The 13,393-nt window shown below is 34.6% G+C and overlaps 1 protein-coding gene across 1 annotated transcript in view; it reads right to left on the bottom strand.

Annotated features, from left to right (window-relative positions):
- LOC111811402 overlaps positions 1–13,393 on the bottom strand; it is a 77,759-nt gene that overhangs the window by 26,214 nt on the left and 38,152 nt on the right. The window contains exons 20-33 of the mRNA XM_023698219.1: positions 11,178–11,274; positions 10,992–11,090; positions 7,358–7,519; positions 7,204–7,278; positions 6,629–7,114; positions 6,211–6,552; positions 5,987–6,118; positions 4,451–4,564; positions 4,191–4,375; positions 3,966–4,074; positions 3,620–3,763; positions 3,230–3,514; positions 1,630–2,280; positions 1,369–1,545 (exon numbers count right to left, since the gene is read on the bottom strand). Coding sequence (XP_023553987.1) covers positions 1,369–1,545; positions 1,630–2,280; positions 3,230–3,514; positions 3,620–3,763; positions 3,966–4,074; positions 4,191–4,375; positions 4,451–4,564; positions 5,987–6,118; positions 6,211–6,552; positions 6,629–7,114; positions 7,204–7,278; positions 7,358–7,519; positions 10,992–11,090; positions 11,178–11,274 — 3,058 coding nt within the window. The remainder of the gene's footprint in view (positions 1–1,368; positions 1,546–1,629; positions 2,281–3,229; positions 3,515–3,619; positions 3,764–3,965; positions 4,075–4,190; positions 4,376–4,450; positions 4,565–5,986; positions 6,119–6,210; positions 6,553–6,628; positions 7,115–7,203; positions 7,279–7,357; positions 7,520–10,991; positions 11,091–11,177; positions 11,275–13,393) is intronic.

The raw sequence follows: 13,393 nt of genomic DNA, 5'->3' as shown, positions 1-13,393 counted from the left end.
GGGGGGGGGGGGGGGGGTGCTAAATCACCTAGCTAAATAAAGGATATTCCACTCGAATGTAAAAAGAAAATTGATCCTAGAAGGCATGCCAACTTAAAAAGTTCCTTTGATATATTTGCAACTTTCGTTATCAGTGTTGGGTATCCTTATTGTCAATTAGATCATAAAGAGAGATGCCCTCCTAATAGTACAAGATGCTATCATCCTTTCAAGAAATGATGAACTGAAATTGAAGTTGTTGAAGAATAACTTGGCCCAAAAATTTTAGGTCAGATCTAGGAAAACTCAAATATTTCTTGGAGGTTGCTTGATATCATAAAGGTACAGTTATATTGCAGAGAAAATATGAGCTAGATCTTAAAAAAAAAAAAAAAAAACCAAGATGCTCGAGTGCAAACCACGGAGTCTCTTGTAGACTCACAAAAGGAACTTGGATTTAATTATGAAAGCACGCCAGTTGACGGTCTTGTAGGACGCCTAATTCATATTTGAACACATGCCCAAATATTGTATTTGCTGTCAGCATAGTTGGTCAATGTATGGACAATGCTAATGGAAAACACATGGAAATTATATACTGATTTCTTGGATATCTGAAGATGTCTTTAAGAAAATTACTACTTTTTAGAAATACTTGCAAGAACCGATGCAGACTGGCTAGGTAATATTATAAATCAAAGGTCTACCTTAGGTTATTGCACATTTGTATGGGGTAATCTTGTACCATGGAAAAGTAAAAGGCAGTTTGTGGTTGCAAGAAGTGGTGCTGAGGCAGAATTTAGAGCTCTTGCTCATGGCATGTGTGATGGATTATGGATGCAAAAAGTTGTTTATCTCCAATTCAAATAATATGTGACAATCAAGCCAGAAATAAGCATGGCAAAGAATCCAATTCACAATGTAGCACAAAACATGTTGAAATTGATCGACACTTCATCTCAAAAAAAGTGCACAATGAAGTAGTTCAACTTAACTATGTGCTTACCAACCAACAGCGAGTGGTATCCACACCATGCATTACCAAGACCTAACTTTGAAGCTTTGAATGACAAGTTGGGATTGCAACATATACAACCCACCTTGAGGATGAGTGTTGGAATTAATGTCAAAGTTAAGATATTCTCAAATATCAAATTAGAAAATCATCTCCTCAATTTTTGTAATTTTTAGGTCTTTTTATGTTTGTATTAGGATGTCATTTTTTTTTATTCTTTTTCTTTCTAGGATGGTGACTAATTAATTGTTTTTTGTTTTCCTCCTCCTTTGAAGACAATGACTAATTAATTGTATTTATTCCGATGAGCCTGGTGCTGTAGGAAATAGATAAATCACATTGCAAGAGCTAATCAAGATAGTTCAGTATTCAACCTGCAATTCAATAGTATACTCAGTAGACTTGTTGCTGGTGATATCTTGAGATTGTACTTCATGAGAGCTTCGCTGGACGACATTATCCCCCAACTCCAAGTACACCTCATCCTGCTTAGATGCTGAATAACTACTGTTGGTACCCATAAAAACACAAGAATCCAAAAATTGTCCACCCTACAATAGTTAAAAGTATTGTTTAAGTTAAATTTTAATGCAAACAATAGAAGTTAACAGAAAATTATGGGCAAGGAATAATACTTTGATAATGATGTTTTTGAACTGCAATTTCTTCCCATTCCCAACATATATCATTGCCTCCTTACTAGGTGCTGAGAGTTCAACTCCGTTTCTATCTGTTAGGTGCATTACTCCACCATTACCATCATAGATGAAATGGTCAATATTTTCATCATCTGCTACTAATAGTTTTCCAGGAGATATATGCAGTTCAGAAGATGGCTGCATATAAGGTGACTGATCCAAGATAACAGCATCAGTAACATGAAAATAGCTCTTATCTTCCTCATCTGATAATATACTGCCAACGGTTGGAACAAAAAATTCAACAACAGCCAGGAGAAAATCAAGTGCAACAAGAAGTTGAGGCTTTTGAACTGATAACGAGACAAATGTTGAAAACTGAGTGAATTTTGCATCAAGAATAAGCATTGTAGGAACTGCTTTAGAAACATTTTCATCTATAGTACTTGCATCACTTGTGAATTGATTCTGCTCATCAGTCGGTATGTGCAGCTGAACTGTGCCAATGCTGTTAGCAATTCCTATTGCCCGCCTGAATTCCTGTTCAATTCCATCACGTTCATCAAGAACAGTGAAATCCTTGAGTGTTGCTGAAAGAAAACCTTCACCGTTTGTATTGGAGTTGTATAATACCCATGCCTTATTAGCCTGCAAAATGCAATTTAAAAGCAGAGCACATAAAGAATTGACAATGCAATATATGAAATATAGAATCTACTCGAGATACCAAAGGAAAAGCTGAAAATTCGATGTGGAACAAGAACTATAGAAGTGAAAAGGACATATTTGATAAATGGGCCTAGAATAAAGATCTTTAAAAATAAAAAGGAAAAAGCGTGGGATAATATATTTAACTTTTCTTTAAAAAAGATGAGCTTCATTTATAATATAATGTTCTCATGTCTTCGATTTCTTCCTCACGGAATTTTATTTTGGTGGGTCTAGTTGGAGCCTTGTGGCTTCTTATTGCTGCTGTCCCCAGATCCTTTAGTTTGTTGGTTCATTGTTTCTGATTTTATTTTTACATCTTTCTTGGTCGTGATGCTCCTACTTGAGTTGCTTGTTTTTTTTTCCTTTCTTTTTCCTCCTCACTCATGAAGTTTGTTTCCTAACATTTCCTTTTCATAAAANAAAAAAAAAAAAAAGAAAAGAAGTTAAAGCTTGTTGAGATAGTAATTATATTTTGTTAGTTCGTTATCATCCTCTATAAATAGTGAAGGATAGTCTTTTGTACTAAGAACTTTGAACCCTGCATAGTCCCCTAAGAGTGTTCCCTCGCTTGACCAATGCATGGATGATGTTTGACTACTCACGGTATCGTGAACCCTAAAATAAAAAATGCATTGCATTTATCCCTTTCTTTACTCCTAACGACTAGCGAGCGCTTATACAAGTGTCCTCTCTTGTACTTATTCTCTAATTCAATATATCATCCACTTTCCTTTCCTAAAAAATAAAACTAACATTGAATACTGCTACCCATAATGAAATAAGGAGTTCATTTTAGGAGAGTTACTTAGAAACTATGTTTGAATTACATGGATCCTAATATTGAAAATTAGCTGCAGGAGGGAAAATTCAGTTAGTGATGCAACACCTGCACAGTGGCTAACGATGCATCTCCTGATATTCCTGCACGTAAGCTCAACTGAACCAGGTCAATATTTATAGAGAGTTTCATTGACACTGAGGACGGTTCGCTTGTTTCAGATTCTGTCCCATCTAGAACCTGGCGAGTAGCAGGTTCTATTATATCAGCTGAAGAAGCATTAATTTTTTTTAATGGAGGCACCACGTTTGCTGTCTCAGAGATATTTGACATTGCACATTCAGTAATAATCTGGTACTCTCTGTTTGAAAGAACTGCTTTCAACACTTCAATCTGATAAAATGACAGCCGGAGAAAAAAAAAAAATTAATTGTATCTGTAACCAGACTTATTGTAGAAGAATACTTTCATGAAAAATGGAATAGTTGATATGGCTACCTGAATTCCAACTTCTAAACTTGGTATTTGGTGCAACAAATCCCGAAGTGACCTGCGGACGACCACTGAAACCCCCTTGACATCTTCAATTATGCTTTCCCCTAATTCCGCACCCACGGCAACATTTAAATTGATATCATCGATCTGAATATGATACAGTGGTCAGACTGCGACATTGTTACAAACTAACGCTATTCAAAAAACTAATTCTGCGCCACATAAGAAAATTGCCGATAATTTAATTGTTTGAGAAACCTTTTTCCATTCCAAAATTAGTTCAAAGGCCATTTTACACAGATATTGAGCTGATCAACAATTTTTCAAACAAATCCCCAATAGAACTCACCATTACAGTTAAAATTTCCAAATGCACGGCGCTCATGTCTGTTTTACTCCCAGAAATCCACTGAAATGTGTTCTGAATGGTAATGTGGACAATATCAAGCTTCAAATAACTGCCGAAGAAAAATCAGGACATGTAAATAATTATAATAAAGGCAAGACAATACCCGCTAATAAATATAAATGTCATATGAAATGTTGAAACGATGACATATGCATTAAAACTCACTCAAGACTGTCTGTCCTTCGAGGCATTAATATTATAGGCTTTGAAAGAGAAAGATCCAACTTCAAAGCAGGTGAGCCTTCTATTTCAGTAGTTGTAAACCACTTCTCTGAATTTGTTACTTGATCTTTTAACTTCACAACACCCTCAGCATTTTCTGGGACGAGACCCACAAAGTAACTAACAACCTACAAATAATTTTATGACTATGAATAATAGAATCGCGTAAAACATGGAAAGATAATAATCAGTATAAGGATTACCTCCTGGATGAATCGATTCAAATACACAACGCGTACTTCTGAAAGCTTCCCCAGGAGACTGTATTCATAACCATTATAATCTTCATCATCGACATTGTACGAAGAAAAGAAGAGCTGCAATATGTAGCAAACTTCAAAAAAAGAAACACCATAAAATAGTATAAAACTTAAAATTGTAAAATGCAAGGAACATTTTTTATACTTGCATTATTCTCTCAAACCACGCACACAAAAGCACTGAGTACAAAAAACTTTAATATGTCTACGGGATATACACTGAAATGAAAGATGTCTACAAGTCTGAACCACACAGAATCCACCAACTAACAGAAAAGAAAGATATGATGAGCATCTTCCAAACTATTTTTTCAGAGACAACACCAATCAGCATTTAAATACCAACTCATTCTGCGCCATTCATTGTCATTTATCTTTGAATCATTTGTTCAATGCTTCAAGTTATCTTTGACTAAGCAAACTCATATTTATATATTCCTATCAAAGAGGGTTGGATCAGTGTTCCATGTATCAACCGACATTAGGTGATTTTAGTGTCGTTTCACAGGTGTTATTAGTATACTTGGGAGGAATTTCAGGATTTTTATAGAAGTTGAAGATCCCATTTCTAACTCACTTTAGATGAATACTACAAGAATTTTTTTATTTTTTATTTTTTATTATTATTTCTTTTAGAGAAAGAAAGAAAAGAAAGATGGTCATTTATCTAGCAAAGACAACAAATAAAAAAAAAAAAAAAAATAATAATAATAATAAAAAAAAAAATATATATATATATATATATAAAATGTTAGACTGGAAGAAAGCAGGTAGAAAAAACAAAACAAAGATCGAAAAAATCAGAACTCTACTAGAAATTCTCCCATTCGTTACTAATATCTTGAAAAAGAATAACCCGCGTAGATGCTTAGAAAGAGAACTCCAACTGGAGACTTCAATTCGTACAAGTTTTGTAAACACACCTATGATATTTAGTTTGCATTGTAGTTTAGGTTACTTTGTTTTTCTGTTACTTATATTCTTTACATAGTTCTGCCTTATTCCAAAATGAAAATATTAAAATACAGAATCTTCAAGGTACTACACACTGCTACTCATCGTTTCTTCTATTCTCCTCAATACCCATTAATTTACTTTCGTTCTGAACAAATTTTAGGAGATCTGAAGTTTGACTCCTATGCTTTACAAATAACAATTGGGAGATATGCATTCACTTTCATATAATCTCAAAGACATGCAATCGTAAATATTTTTTATATAAGACACTGAGGAGAAATATCATAAATCGAAAGGGAAATCAATACAGTGTAAGATAATAATAGGCCAAAAGGATAAAAAGAACAAAATGTCGTCCCACAAATGATAATGCAAGATTGCCACTATCTACATGCTCGTAAGATTAATAGATATTCATACATACATATGAATGTGCGTTGGAGGGAGGGAGGGCGGNAGAGAGAGAGAGAGAGAGAGAGAGAGAGAGAGAGAGAGAGAGAGAGAGAGAGAGAGAGAGCGAACCTCAACAAAAGAACTGCCACCAGGATTTCTCATATCGCATGCCCAATAATATATGTGGCTGCTTGAAAGACTATCATCACTTATTCTCAGATTTCCAAGGGCAGCCTCAATACTAAAAGAGGACGGAAACACCTGAAAGGAAGAAAAGGAGAGATCTCAAGAACAATCAAAGTTTAAAACTCAATACGTCTATTGGAGTAAGATTGGGACTTATGAAACAAAACCTTGATATTAGCAAGCAAGTTGTCTTGAAACAAACTTGCTAGATTACTTTCATTTTCCTTCACTAGAAAAATTTGTGCACGAGCCATCTTCAATTCTAAACTGAATACAACTCTAGACCTCCCTTTTCCTAGCAAACCTTTCACAATGCCATCCTCCATGTTTTTTGGAATCTGTTCATCCTCTTCGATTTGGCTATTATGCTTTATGATGCTTGATGATGAATTATCACTCAATGATTCACAACTTTCTTCCTCAAGGTTGATGGCATTGGCAAACTCAATAAGGGCTAAAACTGTAGGTCTACGACAGAAAAATGACAATGTAGCCAAGGTAACAGAAACCTGGGACAATAATTCAATATTTTAAATTCAAAATCCTAGTAGATAATATATAATCGAGCGAGAGATAGGGACAGACCTGTTTGTCTACATCATAGTACCGAGGAGAATTTTGGTCATAAAATGCTATTTGAGCTTTTACAAAATTATCTAATGTAATAGGTTGCTCATTATCCGCACTATGAGTTTCAGAGCCACCAGGTGGAAGCAAACCTGCAATACGTGAAAAACTGGGGGGTGCAAAATTTTTCAATTGGACAGAACTTCGAGATTTTACATAATCGAGTCCTTTTCCAGGTGATTGCATCTGATAATCAGCATAGTCAACCAAGGTTTCAGGTGCCTCGAAGAATTTCTCATCACCTTCAATTTGAGTCGAATCATTGTTATCAGAACCTTTATTTTTTGAATAGTCAAAAAACGAAGGTGTCTCTTCCCCATGAACAAATGATCTTGCCAAATAACAAGATTGAGAACTGGTCTTCGAACAAACTAAGTCTTCAATTTCCAAAGACTTCAGTATAGTGCCAATGAACATGTCATCTGACCTAATCGACAACTCAACCTATTTTGCACAAATGTATCACTTAGAAGAGAATCTGAAAAACATACATAGAATATAGGTAAATAAACAAACAAATTAAAATTATGTACCAGACCACCAATTGCCCGGAACTCAATCAAATGTCTCTCTTCTGCAAGAAGGACCTTCTCAAAGTCCTGGTCATGCTGAAAAGGGAATGACAATGAACATTTTTAAAAAATATTGTGAAGTAAATTTCAAAAACAACGAAGTTTACTGACATACCTGATTACTAGAACTGAAACAGACTTTAAGTTCATCAAGAGAACCAGTCAGAAAAACCCTCTCTATAGACGAATCCATCATATTATCACTTTCATCTGGTTCAACTTCCGAGTCCTCGGAGTTTGAGGAAGTTTCAGATAGACCCAAAATAGGAGCCGAGGCCTATACAAATATTAAGGTAATTCTTAAATATCACTATAAATTCAATTAAAAAAACTGACAGCAGAATTTGTAATTATCAGTTGATTTCATTTGATGAAGTCATTGCTAATCCAACAGTTGATTTAGTTAATTAATCCAAATATGAATATTTCATTGATTAATGAAAAAGAATAATTAAAATAAAAAAAAAGTTGAAAGGCTATATAACAACTCCAAGTAGTTAAAAAAATAAAAACCAAACCAAAATCTTAATAATGCAATGTCAGCGATGTAAGCAATGTGAAACATCCTAATTAATATAAATAACATCAAAAGGGTAATTATGATGTAGTAGGGTATCTTGGTCAATTACTTAATTAATAAGTATAAGGATTATTTTCTTGGTTAATTAGGATTAGGATTGGTTTCTTTGATTAATTAGTATTAGGATTAAAAGACCCTTCCCTTCTTGGAGTTCGCTCTCTCCTCTCTCCTCTCTCCTCCTAACCCTTTCGTTTCCAAAATTCTGGTCACCATACCGTTTAGCCTCAGACCACTGAAGATGCATCTGACTGGTCAGCTTCGGTCGCCAGTCCCTGTTGTTTCTGTTTGTCGCATGCCAAACATCTTCCTCCGAAGTTTTGTCACCCCTCAATCATCCTGCCTTTGTTTTCTTTTAACCTTAGTCACCTCCATATTGGTTTTTTCAGGCATCGTCTGGTCGCAATCTCTTCAATTTTCTTCTTTAAACCCTAGCCACTCCTCCCCATCGGTTCCCAATATCATTTTTATGTCGTCTTCGACCACCGTTTCCCATTCCCTTTTTTTTTCTTCTTTCTTTCTCCTCCTCCCATCAACTAGTTCATCATTTTCCCTCCTCCCCCATCCGCTCCAACTGCCGCCGCAATCCATTTACATGTAGGTGATGAGTTGTTGTACCTGTAACCTCTACTTTTGCATTTGATATGAAAATGACATGATTTTTATTAGATATATGAAGAACAAGCTGACAGATCCCCTCTATACCACACATCTTATTTGAGCTAATTCAATTGTTGCAAAATCCAGTGCACATTTTTTTTCATTAGGAAGTTAGGATGTCTCCAAGACTATTCATTTGGTCAAGTTTAGATCTCCCCAAAGATGGAGACTGAAATGATCATATGGCCAAAGATGTTGAATTGAATTTTATTTCTTTACATGATAAGTTGCATAAGTTAATGTTTTTTTTTTATTCAAGAAGGACCTTCGGGCTATGCAAACAAATAATATTTGGTCTTCTCAGCCGTTTATTCAGATTTTTATCGTTTCCAAACCTACACTTCATGTCTCTAAAATGATAAATAGACATTGAAGCCTACCACCTTCTTAATAATTAGAAGAAAGATTGTTCTGATATCCCTGAAAATTCAGAGACTAATTCAGACATTTTGAAAGAAGCTTGTATTCGACTCTTCACTTCCTCTCCAAAGTTACAGCAATCTCCTTCACAATCTACTAACTCTTCTACTCTTTGAGTGATCACTCCACCATGTTCAAATGTCACTTTAATCAAAGGTATCATTAGCTATTCCACCACTAAGGATGTTATCGCCTTAGGTATTCCACCACCTTTCCCACCACAAAGAATTCTATCTTCTCTCCAATCGTTCATAATATGAATCCGATGAAGCATCTGATATTAGTGTGAGCAGTGAAGAATTTGGAGCACATTCAGTCAATATAGAGATCGATGAATTTTTGTTGAAGACTTTCGCCGAAACATACTATCTGTTAGTCACTTTTGCTCGAAGCCAAGCGTTCTTTTCCTTTAGTTCGTTGTTTTGTTTGGATAATTATTTGAACTCTTTGTTGAAAAAGATTTGGTATTATTTGGATAGATACTTATATACTTTTTTGTAATCCTTTTTAGTTGTTTCTTTCCATTCCTCTTAGGAAGCTTTGCATCTTTCGAGCATTAATCACTTTTCATTTCTTGATGATCGTTTCTTATTAATATATATATATATGTATGTATATTGAGATTAAGATTAGTTTGTTTTCCAATTCTCTATGTATCGATAATTCTCTCTATATATATATCTTAAGATTGATTCTATTTGAAAAAAATTCTGAAGTATTTTTCTTATACAGAATGATTGATTGAGCCTCCCAAGTTTGATGTGTTGTTTCAAATAAAAAGAAATTCTTACCTATTTCATTAGACATAGAATTACCTAGCCACCACATGACCATTTTATTTTCAACTTTCCACTTCTTGAATTCAAGATTGGTTGGTTTGAGCAGCACATGCTCATTCGAGAAATAATTGTCGTTACCCTTACCAGAAATGAATATTCTAATTGATTGCAACCACTGAATATAACTGTGGCCACTAAATTTGTGACTTGGGATCGGAGAAGGTGAAGATGAATCATACCTATGTGGATGGAGACAAGTTCGGGAGGTTTGGAAGAAGAGGAAGACACATACCTGTGCGGATGGTCTAACACTAAACAGAGGAGTCAAACTCAATCATAGAGAAGGCAGATGTACAGAAGGTACTAAACCAAAACTAACATTCACGATGGAGGAAGGAAAAACTCAAGCAAATGCCATTGGAGATCAAGCTCTAACGTCGAAGACCACTAGAAGTTGCAGAGGAGACCCGTGTTAAATCGTGTGTTGAAGACCCACGATAAAGAATAGGCCAAGGGGAAGTCGTTCGGCTATGATGTTCGGCAGTGATGGCAGCAACGATAGAAAGGGTGGTGGTGGCTAGGGTTTAACAAATTACGGTTTTATTGTTTTATTGTGCTCATCTAGCATAATGTTATATGATACTTCTTTTCATATTTACAACTAAAACCAACATTAGACTGAATACAATAAGAGTAATTCTAAGAATGTACAATATATATATATATAACCTAATCATAAAACCATAAAAAGTGACCAAAATAAGAAAGAAATAATTTAATACAAGTGTACAAAGGGAACCTAAGTAAATGAGAGTAAAAAGACCTTGAAGGACAACATATATTTACAATAAAATAACCTTACTAATACAAGCACTATAACAGTTATTAGGACTAGTTGCTAATAGAAAAATATCCATAAAAACATATAGATGATTAGTAAAAACAAAAAATCAGCTCTTACACCGTCAGCATACCCATATAAGTTGAACTGTCTTACCTCAATTTCAAGGATTTCTTACAAAATCCGAAAAGATCGTTATGATTAGTAAAACAACATTATATGTAAGCTGATGAGAGATGAAACCAAGAGAAAAGAAGAGTACTTAATTATTCTCACAGTTGTTTTGAACGAGACATTTACATACATTAGAACTCAGAACAACCACACACAGCACAAGCAATTATAAAAACAGTATAATGTGGAAGATCCCTAATGAAATAAAGTAACAAGAAGTAAACTAATCTGCATCTCATCAAAACCCAAATGAAAGACAAATACAAGTAATGACATAATCCAACAGATAATCACATACCGAAGCACGATATATAGCCCCTTGCAAGCGGTTTTGCCAAATTTTTCTTGAAACATCGGAATCACACCTCAATATGAGGGCACTAGCATCCTCCACAACCTAAACCCAACACAATTATAAAGGTGAGTGAGCAAGATGCTCAACAGAGATCAATCATGTACACAAATAGCATAAGACAATTTTAACCTTAATATTTGATCGTGAAGCATCATGAACAGCCAAAACATGTTGCACATCCCCAACCAACTCTGCCGGCAATTGAACGGTTTGTTTTCCTCTTAAGCTTACCCAGATCAATAAAAAAAGCACTTAAATCAGAAAATATAGCTATATCAAATAAAATTAAGGATAATGCTAAATCATATAGCTAGTTGACTGTTGCAAGAGAAGGCAACACCACCAATATAGCTTCATATAAATGCACTTCTCTAATCAGCCACATTAAAGACAGAAAGAAACAAGAGATTTCCTCTTAAGCCCAATGGACTATGAAAACACCATGCATTTTAGTGCCAAATTCCCCAGCTAAACCAACCCTATTTGGTGGCTTCAAGGAAAAGGATCCTTCCTCTCATCTTCATTTTTAACCTTGTTTTAGAAGAGAGATAAATAATACTATAGGAAAGTCCATGCACAGTACTTCACATTAATTTAATTAAAAAAATTTAAATTACAAGATATGAACTTATAGACGTGATATAATCAATAAATACAACGAATGTTCAAAGGAGACAAACTCCTAAATGTGAAGTATATAAAGAAAATATGGTATTCTAATGAAGGGAAATAAAAGCATCCAAATTCGGCAAGAAATTAAAAATAAATAACTATTCTCCAATTTTTTTTGTTTTATTCGGGCAAGATGTTTTCATTGAAAAGATGAAAAGAGAGACTATCACTCAAAGTGTACGAACTCCAGAATGAGTGAAAATGAAAAAGTAAAGAGAAACAAAAAGAAACTACAACCCATAACAAATGATAAACACAAAATTTTACCAAAGAACGAATACATCAAATTGAATCAAGAGAATTAGCATCGAACTCCCCATGAAAGTTGAAATAGACTTCTGAAAGCTCCATCAAGTATTGACAAAAATCTCAATCTTCGTTTTAAGAAACTTTACTAATCAAAGAAGTTTCTCTTTTCGAATTCTATCCAATTTCTCGACTAGCACTAGATAGCAGATTTGACTCCATAAGAAATGTTGAAAATAAATCTCAAAGAGAGCCTTTGAAAATGAATTTTAGACTCCACCAAATATATATATATGTTGTCTTGAAAAACCTCATTAAATGTTGTCTTGAAAACAATCATGAATCCCCAACCAAAACATCATCTTGGAAGAAGGCAGAAGCCAAAAAGTCCAAAGTAAAAATGCAGTTGAACAGCTTTGCTTACTATTAAAAAATGAATATCTTGAAACAAAACGTGAAATTAATGTGGCCCATTAAACCACAGTATACGGTAACACCTCGTATTGTAAGAAAATAAATAAAAGATTTTTTCCAAGAAAAAAAAAAAAAAAAGGAAAGCAAGATGACTGTACAGGTTAGTTTCTTAACCTTCTCTTTAGCAAATTTGAAGCTAGCCATTTTCTCCCGTTTATTATTTTAACTTAATTTAGGGCATATTGAAGAATTTTGGAGAAATTTAGAATATCCTCGAAGACCCAAAAAAGCTCGAGAAGTCTACAATCAAGTAGGTAACCATATGGAGCAAGTTTCTGAGAAATACTTGTAGGAGTCAATTAGGATTGAGGGCAATGAATGAGTATTATGTTTAGGAGACTAGTTTGACCTAGTCTCGTGATAATTGTGCTTAGATAATGGGAACAGTTACCACTTAGTTCTATTTACAGTTATATACCTTCCGCAACATGATGTTTAACTCTAATAGATCATTAGACTTCTATGCTTTCCATTATGCTGAGGTTGGGTCATTATCACATAATGAGCATTTCGAGCATGTTGTATGCCCTTAAACATTTATTATGCATGATTTAGGGTTTGGATAGCCCGTTATTGCCTAGTTATAAGTTGGACTATCGCTGTGTCATAGAGTGCTAGATGTGTATCTATAGACTGAGTTATTGTTTCACATATTATGGTCATAGTACCTAGTCATGAGTTCCATAGCCTCCTTGGGTTGACCAAATACCTTGTAGGGACGGATAGAGCGCTACCCCAATTCATGAACTAACCAACAGGGGTTAGGGTCTACTTGTTACACATGGCTTAGTTGTCACCCACAGATGATTTCAGGATTCATAGAGGGTATACTACTGAAGTACTATCAATGGTGCCTAGTGGGAAGAGCAATGGTTTTTTTTACTATTCAAGCCTGAGTGGCGTAGTAATAGGTAGTTTTACTGTTCAAGTCTAGAAAGTCAAAGTAACAAGTA

Source organism: Cucurbita pepo, chromosome LG15, assembly GCF_002806865.2.
Source record: "Cucurbita pepo subsp. pepo cultivar mu-cu-16 chromosome LG15, ASM280686v2, whole genome shotgun sequence".
In the NCBI taxonomy this organism is placed as follows: domain Eukaryota; kingdom Viridiplantae; phylum Streptophyta; class Magnoliopsida; order Cucurbitales; family Cucurbitaceae; genus Cucurbita; species Cucurbita pepo.
This window is presented reverse-complemented; position numbering and strand designations above follow the sequence as displayed.